The 25,271-nt window shown below is 35.0% G+C and overlaps 1 protein-coding gene across 2 annotated transcripts in view; it reads right to left on the bottom strand.

Moving 5' to 3' along the window:
* Positions 1-25,271, bottom strand: part of PAPPA2 (pappalysin 2) — a 559,101-nt gene that overhangs the window by 256,781 nt on the left and 277,049 nt on the right. For both annotated transcript variants that reach the window (XM_074308442.1, XM_074308441.1), the window contains one exon: positions 14,256-14,401. In XM_074308442.1, coding sequence (XP_074164543.1) covers positions 14,256-14,401 — 146 coding nt within the window. The remainder of the gene's footprint in view (positions 1-14,255; positions 14,402-25,271) is intronic.

Raw genomic sequence — 25,271 nt, 5'->3', positions numbered from 1 at the left:
TGTAAAGAGCTTAATTCAATGTATAGCACATAGTAAGTATTTCATGAATGCTTGTTTCTTTCCTTCCTGTGTGACCCTGAACAAGTCATCTAACCTCTCTGTATATAAATTTCCTCATCTGTAAAATGTAAAGGTGGGATCTGGTGGTTCCTAAGAATCTTTCCAGCTCTAAATCTATTACAGTTTAACCTTTTGCTCACTTTCCTTCTCCAGAGACCACTAATAATTTAAAAAAGTAGAATCAATGATGGTGAAGTTTCAAAACAAAAAAGGAAAGGTGAATATTTTTAAATGTCTCAATGCGTATCCATTGTTCCTTCAGGTCCATTCAATAACCAAATTTTACTTCTCCATTCACCACTTTGAGAACTTCTAAAAATTCAAACAATCTCAACCTCGTCTTGGATCAGCTCTGTGTTGTAATGGAGAGAATATTGGGAATGAAATAAGGAAGACTCCTTTTCCTGAGTTCAAATCTGAACTGAGACAAGTACTAGCTCATTAGATGAAGTTTAATGATAACTCTAGGCAAATCATTTAATTTTGTTTGCCTCAATGTCCCTATCCCTATCCCTAAAATGAGTTGGAAAAGGATATGGCAAACCACTCCAGTATATTTGCTGAATAAACAAACAAGGTCATCCAGATTCATATATGACTAAAACAACTAAACAACAAGTAACCTCATTCAATTCTCAATTTAAAAATCATCTTCTAGATGGAAAGTTGAAGTTCCTTGAAAGCAGGAAGATGTCAATCAGTGTCTTGAGTAGTGTTTATCACTCCCTTTTTCCAGTACCATGCCCAAAGCCATCATCATTATCACATTCCACAAACAATTAGACTTTCAGCACTTCTAACAACAATCTCAAAATGTGTCTTAGAAGAGCCAGATTCGGAGACCAGATGGTTCTCTCCCAGTTTCATTTAGCAAGTCTTATTTTAAGTGCCATGTGTCACTATATATATCTGTCTTTCTGTCTCTTTTCTCCATTATTAGGAAGCAGTTCAAACCCAGAAGACAAGTGGTTCTTCACTTTAAAGACCCACCCATTTCCAAGAGAGTGGGGCTTGCCTCACCATACAGCATACGGGACTATTGATTTATACCTGAAAGAGTCATCAAGTTCCACTGCTTCTTATAACAGATGAGAAAAATGAGGTCCAGAAATGCTAAAGTTATTTACCCAAGATATACAATTTGTAAGTAATGGAGGAGAGCTTTAAATTCAACTCCTCTGACTACAAAATCCAACACCAAATTTCCTTCTCTGCCTTGCAACTCAGCAACCAGCTTGCCCTCTGGACAATTCAACCTTGATTATTTCCAATCAAGCTTTAAAATCCCTCTGGTAATCTCCACCATTTGTACAGGAAAGAGGCATGTGATTTGTAATCACCAGAGAATATACCAGGAAAATGGGATACTTAGAAATAGAGTATTCCAAGAATGAAGGAAATAAAGGGTAGTACAAAAAGAGAACAAGGTAAAAGAAAACATAAGTTGTCAAAAAAGAACCTTAGAGCTCTGGTCTTCTGGTCAACCTTGGAAAATAATAGTTTGGGTTGGAAATGTGTTATTTGTTATTCTAAGGATATTGTCCTATGAAAGAATTCCAGGACCTTCTCAAAAGAATTTCTTTGTCAAAAAAGTTTCATGGAAAGCAAGAAGCAGAAAAATCATAATAATGTGGGTTTTCAACCATCCTAGATTATGTCTTCTTCCAATGAGCTGACCTAAGCACCAGAGTAATTGAGTCCTGAATGTTTCTATAGCTACAATTGTTACCAACAAAAAAGTCATGTGTATTGAAAGTAAAAAATTACACAATAGGGTCCCCTACACATATTTACTATTTCCTCTCCTCTTCTCTATAGTCTTTTGTGTCTAATCTCTTTCTCTGTCTGTCTCTCTGTCTACCTTTTCCCCCCTCCCTCTAGATAAATACATATAGATCTATATATATATATATATATTTATATACACATGTATATGCATTTACACATTTGTGTGTATATATATGTATATATATACATATATATATATAATATACATATATATATAAAACCCCATTCTTTATCTCATAATCAATAAAAATCAATCTCCATTTGCTTTTATAGGTTAATGATTCCAAAAGCCTAATCTCCCTTACAATCTCTCTTCCTCTCTGTGTATGCTTACAATTATAAAACCTGAACTGTTAAAAAGTAGTGAGTTCATTACTAAAGAAACACACATTCAGTCATAAACATACGAGAGCACATTCACAAACATACACATAGAAGGAGAGATCAGACAGGAAAAGCACATTCATAGCTCAGAAAAATTTTAAAGTTATAATAAAAACAGTAAAAAAAAAAAAAAAGTCTTTCAAGCCAAAAACAAGTCTGAGTGAGGCAACAAGAGTTGTTGCCCAAAAACTAAAAAGAGAAATGAATGCAAAAACTTAAAAAGGAATGAGAAAGCTCTAAACAATGATAATAAATAATAAATGGATACTAAAACCCCAGAAAAAGATGATTCTGTTGGCCCTTCCATCTGTTGAACCAGTCATTTCACTTATGCTACACTTAATGGAATATTTCTGTCTTTAAGGAAGAATCTGAAAATTACTTTCTAGGAGCAAAGGTACAGATCCAAAGGTAAAAAGGGTAGAGAGAATGTTTGTCAAACTCTAATTTTTCCGTCAAGGGGGATGCCCTCCAAAAAACATATTTTTCACATTAATTATTCAATAAATTTGAGATGACCTTATAAAACCCCTATTTCCTCATCATAATCACTAAAGATATTGTTCTTAACCTTGAGGAGAATGCAATCTAGATTTTCTACTATCTAGTAACCTTTCATTCTTCTAAAGGTAAACTGGGCTTTGGCATCCTATGGTTGTGTATTGAGTCTTGTTAAACAAATGAGCAAATTTAAGGGCACTGAGTAGACTACAATCTTTTGATCTTCCCTACTGTTAATTCTGAAATAAGAATCACTGAAGTCAAGAAATACAGTTAGAGCTTATCCTAATCCATTTGCACATGCATTTATTAATTGAACTAAATTGAACAAAAGTTGTTAAGCATCAGTCAGGCATTGAGTTAGGTGCTAGGTATGTAAAGATAAAGAAGCAGAATTGTCCCTGTACTAGGACATACTGGGAAATACAACATGCATGTAAAATGTAACAGTTAAAGAGGGGGAATAGGTCAAGATCAAATGAAATGAAATAAGAACTATCATAAATGAAAAGAACTCTGAGTGGATCGATCAGAAAAGGCATCATGAAAGAAATATCATCTGACAAACAATGACTATTCTGAAAAATTGAGCTGAAGTATATTCTAGGCTTGTAAAAATGCCTGAAAGTGGGACATAGAAAGTGTTTGGCCTAGTGGCTGGAACTTAAAATGTAAGAGAAGTAACATGAAATCAGGTTGGAAAAGATACATAGGAACTAGAATATATAAGATATTAAAAGTTTAGAGGAAATAAAAAGCCACTGAAAGTCTTTGAACAAGAAAGTGTCCTGTGCAGATGTCTCTCTTAATTTTATTCCATTGACAACTATGTCAGCAATGGAACAGTGGAGAGAGATGAGTCAATGAGACAAATTAGAAGGCTATTGCCACAGTACAGGAGGAATGTTATCATGCTGAATTAGTAGGGGAAGAAAGGAGCACAAATTCAAAAGGTACTATATTGGTGGAAACAATTATTGATGGCCACTGATTAGGCTTGGAAATGGAGAAAGAGGGAAGAATAAAGGATAGTTCCCACTAAACTAAACTAAAATAGATAATTTGGAAAAGGAATAGATCACATAACATTGAGTTTAACTTGCCAATAGGACAACCAAGTAGAGATATCCAGAAAGCAATGGGAAATAGGGGCCTAGAGTTCAGAAAAAAGATTAGAGTTGACTATACTGGGTTAGGAATGATTTGCCCAAGCATAATATTTAAACAACTCATTCAAAAATGTTTTGATTATCTACTAATCATAAAGATCAATGCTGAGCATTCGGAGAAATACAAAGAATACAAAGAATAATGACAGTCATTACTTTCCTGAAACCGACAGAGTTTTTTGGGGAAATAATATAGAAATAAGTAGAAAAAGGTACTTGATAGTATGAGACATGGAGAGAGTATAAATAATGTTATAGAAATTCAGATGAGGGAATGATTCCTTGAAATGAATCATATGAATAAAAAAGCACCAAGTTCCCCTTGATGAGTGGAAATCAACAATCCCAATTATACTACCTCTTATTGTAATGAAAGACTTGTCAGATTTCATCACTGACAAACTGTCAATTAGCTTCATAATATCAGGAAGAATGGATGATGTACCACAGAACAGGAAAAGGATAGATTTGTTTATTTATCCCCCAAAAAGAAAGAATATAGTCTCCAAGTACCTAGTCCAATGAGTCTGACTTCAATTTCTAGAAAATTGGAGAATATATTATTATAAAAATTATTAAGGAACATTACACAAAGAAAGTAGTTGTTGCTAAAATGAATATGACTCAGCTGTAATATCAGAATAATGTCATTTCTTTTTATAAGGTTGCTTAACTGGTAGACCAAGAAAATGCTGTATACGTAGAGGTAGACTATGTGTTTCATGAGAGAAAACCTTTTCTAAGATAGTAGATATAGAGCAATGTGAGATCAGAAAGGCTTCTTCACTTTATCAGTAAGAAAACTGAAGCTCAAAGAAGTAAAGTGATTTGCCCAGGCCTACACAGGCAACATGTAGTAGAATTTGAATTTTTACTAAATTTCTTGGGCTCTAAATCCCATTGTCTTTACGCTGAACCACAATAGAGAATGATTATAAAGGATGTAATGAAAATGGAAGGCAGATGGGCAGTGATTAAGAGAGTATGGAAGAGCAACTTAAAGAACCAATGTGGCCAGGAATCACGACAGTTAGGAAAATCCTTTATCATTGCTGATTTCTTCAGTTAATTTCCTTGCTTCTGTACTTATCCTATGATGTGAGTCCCCAGAATATTTTCTGTGTCAAGGAAGGTGGGATAGGGGGAGAATTGATGCCAGTGGGAAGATAACATGGAAAAAGGGAATTGTGATGTTGGTACCCTACGTGTGGAGTGCATAACAGCCTGGAATGCATGACTAGGCTAGTAGGGTAGTTAACTATGCGGTAAGTAGAAATATGAGGTAAGAATTACAAGTTCAAGAGATCAAGAATATTTTTCTTTAACATCTCTTGTATTAGTAGAGCAGTCAAGTTTACCTGCTACTCTTTTGGGTTTTACCTATCCTATTAACTTTTTTGTTTTTGTCACCAATTGAAAAAAAAGAAACAGATGGAATGTTTTTATGATTTGCAAAATGAAGCAAAGATTTGAGTATTACTAGCATTTTGGATGACATAATCGAGATCTGGAAAAAAAAGTCAATACATAATGAAAGAATAAGTGTACCCCTTCTCCTTTCATCAGAAATAAATTAGTAGATCAATGATAAGCTTTTTTATATCAGAAATTGAGTGAAAAGGCCTTGCTAGGAAGATATACATGAACACTATTTTTCTCAGTATTCTTTATCCACTATAAAACAATCAATCAATGTGTATTTATTAAGGGCTTTCTATGAGGCAGCCCTTATGTGAGGCATTGGGGATATAAATACAGCAATGAGACAGCCCTTGTCTTAAAGAAGCTTATGTTCTTATCAGGGTTGCCTTAGATCAGGAACCATTTTTCATTTTTCTCCCTATGTACCCTGGAAGGAAAAGGGCAAGCTAAAGCTGTTAAAAAGGGGTTTGCCATAATAGTAAAATCTTGATGACAATAATAATAACTATCATTGACATTGCAAAGAACTTCCCATACATTATCTAACTTAAACCATATAACAAATCTGTGAAAGTGAGTTCTTTCAGTATTCTCTCCATTTAAGAGATGAAGACACTGAACTTTATAGATATAGTGACTTGCTCTAAATCACCCAGCCAGTACAAGTGTCCAAAGATGAATATAAATCCAGGTCTCTCTACTTGCAAATCCAATGTGACAAAGATGTCCCCACTAGCCCTAAGCTGTTTTGTAAAGTTATTGACCTTCAGTTATTGCTTATATACAAAGGCATCCCTGAGAAAGGGAAAGAAGTCTAAAAATAGAGAAGAAAATTTGGACACCAGGACAAACAGAACAGGTGGCAGAGACAGAGACAGACCCCCAAATCTCATCTCTTGCAATGTTTTATTTTTCTGGAAAAAGTTCAACGTTTTACATTTATCCCAACTGAATTCTATCTTATTAGATTTAATGGAATGGTCTGTCTTGTCAAGGTCCTTCTGGATTCTAACCATTATCTACTTCCAGTTTTTTGTTATCTGCAGACTTAATGAACATGCCATCTATAATTTATCCAAATACAATTTTTTATCCTGATACAAATTTCATAAAACATAAGGGTAAGTACAAGATAACTTCACTGGAAACCTTAACATTAAACCATTAAAAATTGTACATCAAGTTTAATTCTACTAATCCAACTAATTCTACCTAACTATTCAACAAGCACTTTATAAGTATACATTTATGTATCAATCTCTAAGTTTGATATTAGTAATTTAAGGATAAAAAATGCAAATAAAGGAAATAATTTTTGCTCTCAAGAAGTTAATATGCTTTGAGAAGCATGTATGTACACAAAATTAAACACAAAATACATGGAAAGTAAATAAAAAGAATTTCTACCTATGCCACTATTTCCTAATCCTGAATCAGTGGGGCTATCCTTAGTACTGAGTGGCCTAACCTTCCTTTTCTCTTGATCTGAGGCTGCCAGAAATATCTGTATGTGCAGGGACAGACTGGCATTCTAAGTGATGCTCTTATTCAATTACCCACTCTTACTCTCACATAACTTTGTCCGGAAAAAGAACCAGGAGCAAGGTCAGTTGATAGAATTCAGCTAAGAAGTAATAGATGGGATATGCTATTACAGAGTTACCATCATGTGCTCTTTGGTGAGCTGGTGAGCAGCACAAAACATGATCCAGGCTGACAGTAACATAAGGATCCCTTATGCCATCCTTCTGTAAGTCACAATGAAATGCAACAACTAGGGGAGATCCAAGATCTCCCACCACTAGCACAAACCTTCTCATCTCTATGAATCTCTATCCACCTCCCACTCACACTGCTTCATGCCAAATACTCTTTACTCACTACGTATCTACTGTCCTTTCTCAAGTTTTATCCCAATTTTTTCCTCTCTGCATCAAGGATAATTTAGTACCTTCTCATGGAGATTTCTTTCATCTATACTACATATATCTTTGTACCTAGTTATTTACATGTTATCTTCTCCATTCAAATGTAAGCATCTTGGGGAAAGAGGGAATGCATACATGTTCTCTCTCTTTTTCCTCTCTCTCTCTCTCTCTCTCTCTCTCTCTCTCTCTCTCTCTCTCTCTCTCTCTCTCTCTCTCTCTCTGTCTGTCTCTCTTTCTGTCTCTTTTCTTCTTCTTCTTCTTCTTCTTCTTCTTCTTCTTCTTCTTCTTCTTCTTCTTCTTCTTCTTCTTCTTCTTCTTCTTCTTCTTCTTCTTCTTCTTCTTCTTCTTCTTCTTCTTCTTCTTCTTCTTCTTCTTCTTCTTCTTCTTCTTCTTCTCTCCCCCCCTCTCTCTCTGTCTCTCTGTCTCTCTGTCTCTCTGTCTCTCTGTCTCTCTCTCTCTCTCTCTCTCTCTCTCTCTCTCTCTCTCTCTCTCTCTGTCTCTCTCTCTGTCTCTGTCTCTGTCTCTCTCTGTCTCTCTTTTTCTGTGTGTGTCTCTGTCTCTCTCTTTCTCTCTCTTTCCCTCTCCCACTTTCCTTCTCTCTCTCCCTCTCTCTCTTCTGGCAATGTCCTTTATATTTCCCAATTTAAAGTTTAAGCAAGTCACTGGAAGTTATTACTCAGGCACCTATGAACCAAACCTTGACCTTCATTTTATGGACATATCATATTTCACCTTAAAAGTTTTAAAATGCCATTATGAAATTGTTTAAAAGTAATTTTAGCTAGTAGTCTCCAAAATTTTCTGTGCCCAAATTTTCATGACAGGTAGATTTAGGAGACAGGGTTTTTCTCTTCTCCTTTCTCTCAGTTCTGCCACTTTGGCCTGCTTCTGAAATAACTGGGAAAAGTGAGTAGCCATCCCTGTGGGAGTTAAGCTGCCTACTATGTAAAAGAATCAAGGGGCAATGAGGTGGTACAGTGGATAAAGTGACAACACTGAAGTCAGAGGGACCTGAGTTCAAATCTGACCTCAGATACTTAATACTTCCTAGCTGTGTGACTCTGGGTAAATCATTTAACCCCAATTGCCTCAGGAAAAAAAAAGAATCAAGTTTTTATCTTTATCTTCCTTTCATCCAAAACAATTTTTTTTCAAAACAATATGAGAAAGGAATCATATCCTGAGAGAAAGCTCTTTTGGTCAGTTATGCTCAATAACAGTGGTATATGTGAAGTAAATGTTTCTTTTAGCACTGCACTTGGTAGCTTCCCCACTTATCCCCAATAATGCAAATGATCAATTCCAAAAGGGCTTCCAATGGTCCTACAGAACTTCCAGAACTTCTCGTTTCTCTTGGCCACGAGGCTCCAGGGAACTTTTTCCTTGTCCTTGGCATTTTTCAAGAAGAAAGGTAGGAATTGATAGAGCATGGGGCAAGTAGAACAAGGAGATCCTATCAAGGCTTTATTTTGTTTTCTTTTTCAAGTTATAAGCATTAAAAAGTAAGGACCTGTATACGTTGCAAAATTATGAAGATCATGCTTGAGCCCAAAAAACAGATAGAAGAAGATACTTCCAGCTAATTTTTTTGTGGATGTGTGAAGCTAGATAACCTATAGGTGTGGAAGCTTACAGTGTATCTGATTTTTTTTCAATACATTAATCAGTTGTGATGAATTTTTTTCATCTTTTTTTAAGCTTTGTTATAAGGAATATCCTCTCAGAAAGTAGAGGGATATAAAGGAAAAAATTAGATGCTATTTTAAAGCATCAATAAAATCTATTTTTTTTAAAAGAAAAGATATTTGGTGGTCAAACATTTTCAAGCTGATAAAGCACTTGGTAGGTAAAACATTAGAAGCATAGAATATTATCAGTCTGAGAAACAGAGTTGCTTATATTAAGCTACCAATTTCAATGCTAAAAGCAAAATGAAGAAAAATTACTTCACAACTATCAATTCTAATGGATATTAGACAAAAAAAAGAGCATTTGCTTGCAAGTGTATTCAGTGATATAATATAGGCTAATTACTAGAACATAGTCAATTATAGAAAATAAATGACATCAGCCTTGGCACACAGAAGATTAAAGCCACCAAGAAGTAGTAGGAAAAATGATGGGTATGTTGTACTATGTTAATTGAAATGAAAAGATTGTGTGAGAAAAGAAAAGAATACTAGATGGAGAGAAAGCTACAGAACAAGAGACAGAATAATACCAAGTATCTTTGTCTAGAATCTTCTCTTTTTCACACTGGAGCCAAACTGGCCTTCTTATGGATATCTTACCTTGATATTGCATTTTTCATCTCTATATCCTTCCATTTCCTATCCCTCAGGCCTTAAAATGTACATCCTTCCTAACTTTCCTTTTCAGAATCTTTAATTTCCTTTAGAATTCAACTCAAGATGGGCTGGGCTCTCTTCAACAATGAAATGATTCAGAGCAGCTCCAATGATCTTGTGATGAAAAGAGCTAGCTACACCCAGAGAGAGAGGACTGTGGAAAGTGAGTGTGGTTCATAACATAGTGTTTTCATTCTTTTTGTTGTTGTTTGCTTGCATTTAGTTTCTTTCTTATTTTTTCTGGTTTGATTTGATTTTTCTTGTGCAGCAAGACAAATGTATAAATGTGTATGCTTCTATTGGGTTTAACATATATTTCTACCATGTTTCACATATATTGGACTACTTGCCATTTAGGGGAGAGGGTGGGGAAAAGGGGAAAGTTGGAACACAAGGTTTTACAAAGGTTAATGTCGAAGAATTATCCATGCATATGTTTTGAAAAAAAAAAACTTTAATTAAAAAAAATTAGCTCAAAGCTCAAGAGCTTTATGTGTGTATATTTCTTGGTTGCCCAAGCTAATAGTTTTCTGTCCCATTGTTGCTGTGTATCCATTATACACACCTACACAGATATGTGTGTATGCAAACATACGCACAAATAATTTTACAGTTGCATGTTATCTCCCCATTTGAATATAAGTTCCTTGAGGATAGAGCTTCTTTCACTTCTGCCTTTAAATTCCCAATGCCTAGCTCAGTTCCTGCCACATATTGCAGTTTAGCTATTTTCAGTCATATTGAGTCTTCATAATTCTTTTTTTTTTTTAAAGATATTGAAATGACTTGCTCTTTCTTTCTCCAGCTCATTTATAGATGAAGAAATTGAGACAAATGAGTTAAATGCTTATCCAGGTCACATAACTAGTAAATGTTTTAAATGGAAGATAAGACTTCCTGACTCTAGGTTGCAGCAGTCTACCCACTGGACTATCCAACTGCCTAGTTTGGCTCATAGTAATACTCAATAAATAATCCATTAGATTGTTATCTCCTTGAAGAAATGATTTTTGTATGTTTTGTGACATGCAGTAGGTATTTAATAAATGTTTATTAAATTGATTTGATTATTGATTGACACGTCAATCAATGTCAGTGTTGGTAACAAGAATTTTGCAAACTTTAAAGAATTATGCTTCATTTAGATATAGAGCTCATGCACTTATCCTATACTAGAGCAGTAAGAAATAAGAATGTCACTGTGACATCTGATCCAGTCTCTTACTGCTTCTTCAATTTTTGTCAGCCCCATCTGTCTCTGGTCCCAGTTATTAGAAAGAGTTAGTACCCAACTGGAAAAGGGCTCTTCTCACAAATCACATTGATTTATTTGGTTAGGGTTGTTCAGCACCTGGACAGCAATTATAGTAGTTCAAGCTTACTCATCAACAATACTCAGTCCCAAAAATACAGAATTGAATTGGTCTAATTATTCTGGAGAACAACTTGAAATTATGCTTTTAAAGTTGCTAATTTGTCTTTGATCTTTTAACAGAAATTTTACTGTTAGGAACATTGTCCAAGGAAGTCAAAGACTGAAAGAAATTCTTGCATATTCAAAAATATTCAAAACAGCACTTTTTGTGTTAGCAAGGAACTGGAAACAAAGTAGTTATCCATTGCCTAGTGAATGGCTAAACAAACTGTGGTTCATGAATGTTAAGGGCTCTCAGTGCAACTAAAGAAACAATGAACTAGAATTCAAAGAAGTAGGGAAAGACAGATGAACTGATGTACAGTTAAGTAAGTAGAATCAAAAAAACTATGCACAATGACTACAACAATATAGATTGAGAAACACACACACACACACACAAATGAAGCACAATGCTGTATAGTGATAATAATCAATTTTATTTCCAGAGAAGAAATGAGAAATATATATCCTTCCTGTTTTGTGTTGATAGAGGATTATGGGTCTATAACTTTGCACATACTGCCATGTGTTTGATTTAAATTGTTTAACTTGTGTTTCTCTCTTTCTTCTTAGTTACTAGGAAGAGTTTACCAGGTAGAAAAGAAGAGAAAAGTATATTTTAAAGTGAAGATGATATGAAATGGAAGGATTTATTAAGTCTCAACTATATGCTGGGCATTGCATTAACTGTTTTACAAATATTATCTCATTTGATCCACACAACACTACACTATAAGTTCTATTATATCATCTCCATTTTATAGTCAAGGGAACCCAGGCAGACAGAGTTTTGTTTTCTTGCCCAGGGTCATATTTTTAGCAAACAAATATCATGGTATCATTTTATTTTAAAATACACTCTGTTCACAGGATATTTACAACCCCATCCATTGTAGAATACTCCTCTGGAATTAGCGATAATACCCTTGTCCATTTTGGGGTATAACTAGAAGAAACTAAACTTTCTAGGATTAGTGCCAGCTTGTCTTTTGTATTAGACATTACCCCATGTCTTTTCAAGAAATCAGGCCTGATTTTATGATTAGAAAATTGGGAGAAGTCAAAATTGGTAAGGGCCCATAATGGAGGACAGAGATCCTTTGCTAGGCCCCTATCAATATTCTAATATGAATTTTCATTTTATATTTAGGTATCTTCATAGGAAATAAGATGCTATAATGCTAGTTTCAACCTTAAACAATGTGACTAAGGTATGAGAGCCTATGCTAGATTACATGAATTAGTTGTATCAGTTGAGAGGTATTTGGAACTAGAAGAAAGAAATTTATAATGGGGAATTTCAAAAAGAGATTGTGTAAGGATCTTCAGAACTATTTGGCAGATCACCTTGCTCCTGACAATCTAGCATATGTTAACAACACTGTCCAATTTTCTTCATCCATCATCTGTTAGGAGTATAATCAAAGCTTTGAAACTATAGAAATTGTGGAGATCATTTATTCCAACACCATTTTACAGATGAGGAACGTGGGGCCAGAGAAGGTTAAATGATTTCCTGTTGCCACACAAGAAGTAAGTATTATGGCAGCACTGAATTATTAATCCAAGTTTTCTGGCTCTAAATACTGAATTCTTTTCACTATACTGCCAAGTACTGATGCATATGGACTTTCAGGAAGATTCTCTCCAGGTCCTGTTATCACGAATCTACCATAGAGATAACTCTTCTAAGTACATTTATATTATTAGATTTTTTTTTTCTATATATTGACCAATTTTGCTGATTTTTTTCCTCTTCTTCCTTTTTTATTTTTAAGAACAGAGCAAGATTTCAAACCTAGTTCTTTTAACCACAAAGCCAGGAGTGTTAGCACTATATCATATTGCCACCCTAGAGTAGCATAATTTCTTAGTTTAGCACAAACCAACAAAAAAACTGTTGATTTAAGACTCAGACAACCAAGTCTTTCACTTACTATTATGGGACTTGACTCAAATCATCTAATCTCTTTGGGCCTATTTTTCTTCCTCCGTAACACAATGGCATAAAATGAGATGTCTTCTAAATTATCTTCTGGTTCTAAAAATATGATTTTATTCTTTTTGATCAGAGCAACATTTGTTTAATATAGACTGAGCTGGTACTTTAAGAGAGTGTGGAGATCCTTTGGTTTCCTTGCTAGCTGAGACATAAAAGGCCCAACAGAACGAAAGTTAATAACTTTTTTTTTTTTTTTTTTTTTTTTTTTTACCAGTGTTTCTACTAGCCTCTGGAGATGTATATGTGTGTGTATGTGTGTGTGTGTGTGTGTGTGTGAAAAAGTACATTTGTATGTATATGTATTTATGTATTTGAGGTATAATGTGTATATATACATATACATATATGTGTATTTATGTATTTGTATGCATATCCTATGTTTACTTATTGTATCCATCAAATAAAATGTAAACTCTTTGGAGACAAGAATTGTCTTGCTTTTTTGCTTTCTCCTTTTTTAAGTAGAGAGCCTAACTCATTATAGGCAGTTGGTAAATGGTTATTGATTGATGGTGTTTTATAAATTATTAAGTGCTATATTTGTGCTATTATTGTTATAATTATAATAAATATAATAAAATAAATATATATATAATATAAATATATAATAAATACTATTCAGTAACTATTTCTCTTGCAGAAATAATTTTACCTTTCTCAGTGAATTATATCTACATATATGTTGTTCTTATCCTTGATTATTTATTTTGTACCAGTTTAATGATAGACCCATCAGTCTCTGATTCCCAGGATCTCTAGAAGGGCCTTCCTCTAAATGGTAGTCATATTGGCAAGTTACCTTTCTCTTGGCATAGAAGTCATTTATAAATTGAGGTTATGCATTTTGGCCAATGGTTTCACAGTTTCCCCATCCTAAGGTCTTTCAAAAATCTTGGGCTGATGCCAACAATTCCAGTGGTTTATTTCCATCTCCTTTCTCAATTATGTCTAGAACACACTGTACATTTCACCACTATTTAGTCCAATAACTCTGATTTATCTCCTGTAAAAACCAATTTGAAAGTATAACACTCCTTGAGTTAGCCTTAGAAAAGGCCAAAGGAAAAAGTCAGTGAATAATAAAAACAACTATTGAATTAATTATTCATCCTTTGTCTACATGCCATCCCTTCATAACACTTCCTCTAATGTAATGGAACATAAAAGAGGGCACCTTCAAGTTAAATCAAGGCCTCTAGCTTTTCTTTAGAGTATAATTTCTTATGTCTCACTCACCAAGGTGGCTGATGGCTTCTTTGTCCCAAGGCCAAGTAGCAGCACCTGCCAGATCCTCCCGTACTGAACTGGCAAAGTAGACATTGAGAAAGTGGGTGCTGTTCAGTTGTAAAGTTTCTTTCAGCTCCTTCACACTCATATAAGCCCTGTGGGAATAGGAGAGTGGGAAAGAGTACATAAACTAGGGATCAGTTCTGTAGAGAACAGAATGGTCAGAACATGCTCAGGAAAGAGTCACACAGTGTCTGTCCAGTAACTCCTAACCCTGCCACCTTATGTAACACAACAGGTTAGAAAACAATCCACACAACAAATAGACATTAAATTGAAGCTTTGGTGTAGGAGAGAAGAGGAAGAAGAAGTAAGGATAATCCTTTATGAGCAGCTAAGTGTCACAGTAGATAGGGCACCTGGTTTCAGGTCAAGTATTGGTTCAGAAAGACGTGAATTTAAATCCCATGGCAGGTGCTTACTAGCTCACTGATGGGCAAGTCCCTTAACTTCTACATCAGTTACTTCATCTGTGAAAAGGAATAACAAAGTGCCCAACTGCCAGATTATTGTGGAGATCAAATAAGATAAGAACTGCTTAGTACAGTACTTACCATATATTAGATGCTATAAATTAGCTATTATGAATAGGTATGACCCACACATAGAGAATAGGATACATATGATCTTATTAGATGGATAGAAAAACAATGAGAGAGCAGAGTTATGAAAACCCAGAAAAAAAGAAGATATTTAGGAGGATTTTCTTTGTTGTTCAGTTGTTTCAGTCATGACCATTCTTTTGACCCAATTTGGGGGTTTCCTTGGCAAGGATACTAAAGTGGTTTGCCATTTCCTCCTCCAGCTTATTTTTACAGATGAAGAACAGAGGCAAACAGGGTTAAGCAACTTGGTCAGACTGATGCAACTGGTAAGTGTCTGAGGTCAGATTTGAACTCACAAAGATGAGTCTTCCCAACTCCAGGCATGGATTCTCTCTACTATGCCACTTAGCTTTCTCATTCAGAGTATAGGAGCGGTCAACAGAGTTAAATGCTGCAAAGAGATTTTAAAAATTGGCTAAAAATTAAAACTATCTAGACTCAGGTGAAAAAAAATGCTCTAAATCAATTGATCAGAGAAATGCAAGTTAAAACATTTCTGTGGTAACCACCTCATACTTATCAAATTGGATGATATGATATAAAAAAAATGAAAAACAATGGCGAAGATGTGGGAAAATTGGAACACTAATGCATTGTTGGTGAAGTGTGAACTGATCCAACCATTCTGGAGAGCAACTTGGAATTATACCAAATGAGTTATAAAACTGTGCACACCCTGAAATACAGCAATATATTACCATATCTGTATCCCAAAGAGATCATTAAAAAAGGTGTTGGGGGACCAAATATTTATAGAACTTCTTTTTGTGATGGGAAAAATTGGAAATTGAGAGGATGCACATAAAACAAGATGTGGTATATGAATGTAATGAAATATTATTATATATGAGAATGAATATTTCAGAAAAATCTGGAAAGAATTACATGAACTGATACTGAGTGAAATGAGCAGAAAAAGGAGAACACTGTACACAGTAACAACATTGTGCAATGATCAACTATAATAAACTTAACTCTTTTCAGAAATACAATAATCCAAGACATTCTCAAAAGATTCATGATGGAAAAATGGTATTCATGTTGAGAAAAAGAACTATTGTCTGAATGCATAGCAAAGCATACTATTTTCACTTTTTTTTCTTTCTCATGGTGTTTTTTTTTTGTTGTTCTGATTCTTCTTTCACAACATGACTAATGTAGAGATATGTTTAACATGATTGTACATGTATAATGTATTTATAATCTATATCAGTTTGCTATAGATAGGAAAGATAAAGTCCCAAAAGGTTTTAACTTATTTGTAGTAGCATAGATAATGAGGCTAAAACTAGAATAAAACAAAAATATACTGATCAAAAAAAGAAAAAGAAGGACTAAGAATAGATCATTAGATTTAGCAATAAATTAATGAGAACCTTATAAAGAGTAGTTTCAGTGGGAGGGTGGGACAGAATGAGGGAAGGTCAGAAGTGATGGGCAAGGTGAGAAAAATAGAAGAAAAGATAAAAGAAAGCTTGTTTATGAGTTTGCTGTGAAAGAATGAAAGTGAGGAGAAAATATCTAGAATCAAATGAAAAATGTTTAAGGACTTGGACAGATTGCAAGGAAGGAAGCAATCAATGACTGAGAATATGTTGTTCTTTCTGGAGATATTCTATATATATACTCTATATTCTATATGCCTTCATCTTGAAGTTTAGTGGTTTTTATGTTTGATATCACACCTATCAAATGATTAATCATAGTTCTTTTGATTTAAGTGCAGTTTAAGATCATATAATCATAAATATTAAGTTAGAATGAACTTCAGAAATTATCTATCCCAACCTCAGTTTATAGGTGAGGCTGAGATGAAGTCTTCTGCAAAGTCCAAAAACTAAATAGTCACATAGTCAAAATTTGACTGTAGAGAAGCTAGGTGGCACAGTAGGTAGAGTGCTGAGCCCAAAGGCAGGAAGAATTATCTTCCTGATTTTAAATCTGGCCTCAGATACTCACAAACTGTGTGACTCTAGGAAAGTCACTTGACCCTGTTTGACTCAGTTTCCTTGCCTGTAAAATGAATCAGAGAAGGAAAAAAAAAGATGTATCTTTGTTAAGAAAACCCCAAATAAGGTTAGCTAAACAATAGTAACTCTGACTCAAAATCCAACATTCCTTCCATTGCATTGTGCTGTCACCTAAACCAAGAAAACCTGCCAAATCTGGGCTTTTTGTATTACCCAAAGGAATAGTATAATCATTCATATCTGGGAGTTAAAAGAAAATCCAAAGGGAGAAATGTCTTCTACCTGCCTTAATCAATAAAATGTAAATGTCTCAAGAAGAGAGATTATATCAATTTGGCCTTTGTATCACCGGAGCCTAGAATAATAACCTATATGAATACTATGTGAATAAATATGATATATTTATATATCCTTCCTTTTATACATATGTATATAACATATTATGATATGTATAATTTTATTCAATATTCAGCATAATTGAATATAAAGTTATTGAATTATTTTTTATTTGAATGTTCAATTAAATAAAATAAATTATGAACTCTTTCCTTCTCAGTCTGTCTCTCTGTCTTTTCTCCTATCTCTTTCTTTTCTCCCTCTTAGTGATCTCAGCTTCCAAGAAATTAAACGTCATTATTCTGATGAAGATGATTCCCCAGTATCCTCATTTCTCTACTGGGAAAAAAATTAGAAATTGAAGGAGTTGAAGGGTACATAGAAGCAAGTACATGAGAGACCTACTCTGAAGCTTCCAGAAGTCACAATCATTGCTATAGGTAAATGAAATAAATAACTAAAAGCCCTCAATTCCTTGTCCCACTGCCATTTCAATAAAAGCTATTAAGGCACAGCTATTCAAAAAATAAAAATAAAAATAAAAAGACTCCCATCATGGTAAGAATGGCAGCACAACATTTCAGTTTATGTACACTTCAACTAGTCTTCATAAAGAAGAAAAACTAAAGTCAGAGGTTACACAGACATATAGAAATAGGAAAACAATGGAGTCTAACCAGAAATCAATCATTTAGCAAGTCATCCCATTCTCCATTCAGCTCTATTTGGTATCATCTCTAAAGATATCCCAGTCTTTCAGCTTCCATTGTACCTCATCTTACCCCATTAGATTGTAATTTTCTTGGGGGGGGAACCTCTCTTTCTTTTCTTTATTTGTATCCCTAATGTTTAGCACAGTGCCTGGCAAATAGTGGGTTAATAAACATTTATTGAATTGAACTGAAATAATAGAAGAGAGGTGTGGAGAGGTCACATATTCCCTTCCAAAACTACCTTGCATTCATTTAATATATTTTATACATATTGCATATAAACATATATACGTTCATATTGTCTCCATCATTAGAATGTAAGACCCTTGAGGGCTGAGACTGTTTCATTTTTATGTTTATATTCCTGTCACTTAGGACAGTGCCCCTCATAGATAAGTGCTTAATGAGTGCTTGTTAATATATCTTACTACAACTACCACAAGGACCACTGACTATTAAATATCTTTTCTTTTGTATAGTAGTAACAGTAGTAGTAGTAGTAGCAGTAGCAGTAATAATAATAGTGTAGTTAGTAGTAGTAGCAGTAGCAGTAGCAGTAGTATTAGTAGTAGTACTAATAGTAGTAGCAGTAGTAGTAGTAGCAGCAGCAGTAGTAGTAGTAATAGTGTAGTCAGTAATAGTAGTAACAGTAGTAGTAGCAGTAATAGTAATAGTAGTAGCAGTAGTAGTAGCAGTAGTATTATTGGTAGCAGTAGTAGTAGCAGTAGTAGAAGTAACAGTAGTAATAGTAGGAATAGTAGTAGTAGCAGTAGTAATAGTAGCAGTGGGAGGAGGAGAAGGAAAAGTAGTAGCAGCAGTAGTAGTAGTAGCAGCAGTAGTAGTAGCAGGAGCAGTAGTAATAGTAGTAATAAAAGTAGTAGTAGCAGTAGTACTAGTAGTAGGTAGTATTAGTAGTACTAGTAGTAGTAGTAGTAGTAGTAGTAGTAGTAGTAGTAGTAGCAGCAGTAATAGTAGCAATAGTAATAGCAGTAGGTAGTAGTAGAAATAGTAGTAGTTGTTTTGATAGTAAAAATAGATCTCAGGTGTTTTACATTCATTGTGTCATATCTTCACAACAATCTGTGTGAGACAGATACTGTAGGTGCTATTACACCCATTTTATAAATGAGGCATTAGAGGATGAATGACTTGCTCATTTAATCATCTTGCAAATGTATTAAATCCAATCTAAAACTAGACTCTGATTCCATCCCCAGAAGCGTTGTGCTGCTTTTGACACAAATAAACACTACTAAGACTGCTATCATTACTACTATTACTTTGCTAAACATAATAAAGGCACATTTCTCTGAAGACCTCAAAAAAATAGCCAGTGTTTTGTCCATTAATGTTATTCTAATAATTTTAAAAGAACATTAAAAACATGTGACTCATAGCCCAGAAGGGAGAATAATAAATATGTGCCAATGCCCAAAGTGTGCAGGCCTTTACACATGGTAATAGTTGGCAATTATATAGCATTTGAAGACTTGTAAAGCACTTTATTTGCATAATGTCATGTAGTCTACACAAGAACCCTGTCTGGTAATTGCTGTTATTCTCCCCATTTTACAGAAGAAATTGAAGCTCAAAGGAGTTTTGTCTGGCCCTAGTTCTCATAGGAAGTAAATATAGGAGTCAGATTTTGAGAGGAGATCTTCCCAACTTAAGGGCACAGTTCTATCCACCATGCTGCTCTGTAGGCATATAGATAGCAAATGTTAGATGAATTAATCCATCATTCCTATTTAAACTCACATTTAGTAAGGGATCTCCAGTCAGAATAGACCCTTTCCATCTGCTTAGATCACATAAAATGTGACATGTTTTAAAGCACTATGTTCAGGAGACAGGACAAATCTAAGAAGGCTTATTGAACTCCTGAGCCCCTTCAAATGGCTTCAGCAATAACCTGGACCTCATACTTCAAAAGAGCAGAGAACATCTTTTACTAGATCTCAATGCTTAAAAAGCTTTCCCTACAGAAGGGTAAAAACTGCCTCCCTGGATAATAACTGATTTTTGCTTTTCCCACAGACGGGCTTCAGACAGCAAAATCTCCCTACCTAGAAGCTAAACTTTAGGACAACATGACCCTCTTCCTCTATTGTCTGCTGTGACTCCCCAAGAATGCCAATGCCGTCTACTTACTTCATGTGAAGGCTGTGTTGGCAGAGGCCAAGAGAAATAAAACACATCTCAGAGGAGATTTCTTTTGCATTATTTGGATCAGAACCAAAAGAGAAATAAAGGGATAAGGGGATGGTGGAGGGCCAGGGGGAGATCTCTCTTTCATACCAAAGATGCCTATGAGAAATAGACTTGAAAAATAATGTCTCCTCCTGACCTATGATATCTTGAAAAAACAGCCCTTAGACCCAGAAGCCATCTGAATTCCATGAGGTGACGTAAGACATGATCAGAGGGAGATTCCTACTCTTTTCTTGGAGACATGATGTTTTTCTACTGTCGCCTGGTTTTCCCCTGACATTAGCTACATTCCCCTTCCTCCCCTTTCCTTTAATTATAAATAACTCCAATTTCCTCCATTGAAAGACTCTGGTGGTTTGAGGGTATGGTGAGGTTAAGTGATTCCAACAAGGAGCTGCTTCAATAAGGGAAAAAAGAAAAAGGAAAAAAAAACAGAGAGAATGGGGAACCAACTCCTATCCTAGCAAGATACAAAAGGGAGACATTTTATCCTGTGTCCTTTTTCCCTTCCAAATGATCCAGAGAAGGGCAGTGTTATTTAAGAAGTGACAATTTTAAAGTTCTCCCTTTTTTCTTTTTCTCTTCTTCCTCTCCCCCTCCCCACTCATCTTCTTCCCAGCATTACCCTGGCCCTAGCATTCGTTGCTTGCATACTACTAGAGTCTCTGTCTGTAGTTTTACCAGTGTTGGCTACCACAGTAATGTCTTCCCTCATCCCCGGCAGTTCCGTTATTTTCCCTTGAGTACCCTCAGAGAGGTCTCCTGCCCTACCACAAACTTAATTAGCAGCGTCTACTCATCTCAACTTCCCAGCCAATCCTTCCCTTCCCTTCCTCCCTCTCCCTCTTCTTTAGCCAACAGAAATTTTCCCATCTAAAATATTTGTAACATATTCATGATGAGCTGGGCTAAGAGCCTACATGTCAGTGAGATGGAGATGCATCACAACCTTCTATTGTCTATGATGGGGAACAAAGACAGCAATCATAAATAGGGAGGAAGTAGAAAAGCAAAGAGAGGAGGGAATCCATTAATTGGCTGGATGGAGAAAAACTGTGGTTAACTTTAAGTATTATTGCTGAGATGGCTAAGGAAAGAGGGAATGAGTAGTGTCCACCTTAGGTCTGTTTACCCTTCCTGCAAACCCACTGGAGCCCTCTGTAAGACTCCATTGTTCTGTCAATCAAAAATTAAAAGTCAGCATTCCATTACCTATTGTTTTATGTCAAATTTGGGACTCAAATACAAAGGGATTTCAGATGGGGTCATTAAGCACTAGCAACTGAAGAGTCACAAAAAGGCATCTTACAGGAGGTGATTGAGCTGGACTTTAATGAAAACTAGGGATCTTAAGGAGTGGACTCAAAGAGGGAATGCAGTCCTGATACAGGGGTGATCTGTTCAAGGCCATAGAGAATGGAGAGGGAAGAAGGAATACCATGTAAAAAGAATGGCAGATAATTCCAATTTGGCTAGAATGTAGAGTTTCTGAAGAGGGATAATTTGTAATAAATCCAGAAAGGTAGACTACAGACAGATTGTGAATAGGTTTTAAACGAGAAACAGAGTTGGCCTTTTTTGTCCCAGAGTCAATAAGAGGCCACGGAAGTTCATTAAGTAGGGAAATAACATGGACAGACTTTGAGAATGGTACTTTGGAAGCTTTGAGGAAGATGGATTGGAGTAGAAGGAAATAAGAGATAAAGGATACCAATGAGGATAGTATCATACCATTGCTATACTCCAGATGATAGTGATTGAAGCCCTCAATTAGGGCTGTGTCCAGAAATAAATCTAAGAGATGTCATGGAAGTAGAAATGACAAGACTTAACAAAGAAGTAGATATCAGCATGTGAGAGTCAGAGATGACTTCTAGGTTTGGATGCCTCTGATAGTAATAGGCAGATTGGGAAAAAAGGGTAGGCAAGAATTTATACTAAAGTAAAGAAAATATGACATTTTCTCTAATCAAAGGTGTTATCAGTGTATGGAAGGATATACAAACATAACAGTACAAAGGATAGAGACTTATTTATGAGACATGAGAAAGGAGTTGCTTTAATTTGCTAAACATTTCTCAAAATCTGTCTTTATTCTTACTTTCTTTCACTTTCCTCTAGTGAGCTAAGCCCTCTCTTCTGTGCTGGATTTTTATCCAGCAACTTTATCTACCGATTATAGGTTTGTCCTATTTCACTCTTCCTATATGGTTTTGTTTGGTCATATCATCAGCTATCATGCAAACAATTGCCATCTCTATACAGATTATTCTTAGATTTTTTTTTAAGAACTTATATTGAGATAGCTATGTAGTGTTGTAGTGGAGTCAGGAAGATTGATCTTCTTGATCTGACTTCAGACAATTACTAGCTTTGAGTCTGGCCAAATTACTTAACCCTGTTTGCCTCAGTTTTCTCATCTATAAAATGAGCAGGAGAAAATGGTATCTCACTCCAGTATCTTTGTTCAAAAAAATCTCATATTTGGTCGCAAAATGTCACAACAAAAGCATATATATATAAATATATATACATATATATATGTATGTATATATGGCACCTACTATGTTCTAAGACTGTGCTAGTCATAGTACTATTTAGTACCATGCTAGTGATTTTACAAATATTATCTCAATTTATCCTCACAACACCCACGGGTGATAAGTGCTGTTACTGCTCATATTTTGCAGTTGAAGAAAGGAGGCACCCATATCAAGCAACTTGCCCAGAGTCACAATTAGTAAATGTTTGAGGTGAAATTTGAACTCGGATCTTCCTGACTTCATGCCCAGCATTCTATCCATTGCTCCACATAATGAGAGAGAGACAGAGAGAGACAGAGAGACAGACTCATACTGAGACAGAGAGACACACAGAGAGAAACAGAGGCAGAGAGACAGACAGAGAGAGACAGAGACAGAGAAAGAAGGAGAGTGAAAGAGGGAGAGAAGGAGAAGGAGAGGGAGAGAGTTAAGAAAAGAAAATTTATCATAGAGTACTTAAGTAATCTGTGCTTGACCTGTTGCTGTTTAACAAAGTCTACCCCCTTTCCATTCAAGAATGCAAGAAGAGATGGGCAAGAATTAAAAATCTCAATCTAAGAGCCTTAAAATGTGAATATGCATAAATAATGAATAAAACATTAACAAAAAGCCTACAACTACATATTAAAATGATTATTATGAGTACACTAGCTTTTTACTGACAATAAAGAGTTGCTTCACTATTAGGCAAATTATAAGCCTAATGAATTCTACTAATAACAAAATAATAAAAATTAACCTGATTTTATCAATAGACACAAAAAAAAACTATTTAAAAATGCAATATTCATTTACATTAAAATCACTGGACAGCAAAGAAATAAATGGATCTTTCTTTTCTATGGTACACAGTATCCATCTAAAACCAACAGCTAGCATCACTTGAAAAAAAAAGTCTGAAAGAAATTATACTTATTTCAATATCTCACACTATAGCCAACAATAAGCTTCAAATAGCTACATAATCTAGATAGAAAACATCATATGACAAATAATTAAATGATTTGGTGGCTAGAATAAGGAAGACCTGAGTTCAAATCCCATCTCAGACACTAGCTATGAGACCCTGAGCAAGTTTATCTCTCTCTTTTCTTCACTCCATGTCCAGTTAATGGAGGCTATGGATTCTTTCTTCTCAATGGCTTTGAATCTCTCTTACTATAAGCACCCAAACCCAGTCTCTTATTATCTCATACCTAGGTTATTATAATGGCCTTTACTGTCATCTCTATCATTCTTCTGTTTTTATCTATACTAACACCAGATAAGTATTCCTAAAATGAAAATTTCATCATGTGATATCCTGCTGAAAAACACTTTAATTTCTGACCTATAGGACAAAGTACTAATACCTTAACTTGACATTATAGGTCATTCACAATTTCCTCCTCACCTATTTTCCAACCTTATCTCCCACTATATACCTTCATGGATCCAGTCTTAGTCAAGCTCATCTAAATACACTTTATCCCCATGTCTATCTTGCATATTCTGGCCTTGTTCCTTTGTTATGACCTTTCATTTGTAAAATTCTCTCTCTACTTTTCAAAGACCTCATTTTTTAACATAATAATTTTATCATTTTACCTAAAATTTACCTATCGTTTACCTAAAAAGAATAGCAAACCATACAAAATAGATCTGTAAGCATCTCTTTTACTACCCCATGCCATGGATCTATCTGTCCCACTCCACTGCCTTCTTTGATGATCTCAAACCCAAATGATTCGTCTCTCTTTCCGGCAAATTATGGACCTTGAGCATGGCAACCACCTTTGTTGTATTTATTTAATTAACATGTCTATTAAGTTATTAAAAAGCAGGCCTCATACTTTTCCATCTCTCACAATTATCATTTTGATGTCTTATATATATATATATTGCATAATTAATCATGAATGGATTGCAATAATGGGTAAATGAATGGAGAAAGAGGTTTAAATGATAATGTAGTTTTGGCAAAATCAGTGAGTTTTGAGGGAAACAAAGGGGATATGGGATTCTATTGTTTGCCCTGATCAAAAGCTCACTTTTATTAGAAGGACTAACATATGAAAGGACTGAATGATAGGGATGAAATTAGAAAAGACATAGTCTCTGATATAGTCAGAACCCCAAAAAATTATGATCCGAGTAGACTCTGTGCACTGACCATCTTAAGACAAAGCAAGTCCTTGGCAAAAACACCATGATCTTGAGAAGTTTTGGGTAGGGATGTGGTATGCAATTCCAAAAATATCACTTCAGAATTTAAAAATAGGAGATTTTTCCCTGGAGGCTGATCACAGTGTTGTGGAGAGCTCCCCAAGTGGCCCTAGTAGAGAACTGGAACAAATGTGATATGTCCCGCCTGACGGCAAAACCACATGAACTCACTGATTATTTTGGTCCTTCTCTCATGTTGCTCACATTATGACGTATCTAGGAATTAGAGCTAGCACATTTTTTTGAGAGCAGAAATACAAAATTTCCTTGGAATATGATTTTTTCCAACACAGCTTTCTATAAATTCTTAAAAGGCCTAAGGCCAAAGAACAACTATACCTGATCTACTCTCAAATGTCCTTTTAGAGATAATACAGAATAA

Source organism: Sminthopsis crassicaudata, chromosome 4, assembly GCF_048593235.1.
Source record: "Sminthopsis crassicaudata isolate SCR6 chromosome 4, ASM4859323v1, whole genome shotgun sequence".
In the NCBI taxonomy this organism is placed as follows: domain Eukaryota; kingdom Metazoa; phylum Chordata; class Mammalia; order Dasyuromorphia; family Dasyuridae; genus Sminthopsis; species Sminthopsis crassicaudata.
This window is presented reverse-complemented; position numbering and strand designations above follow the sequence as displayed.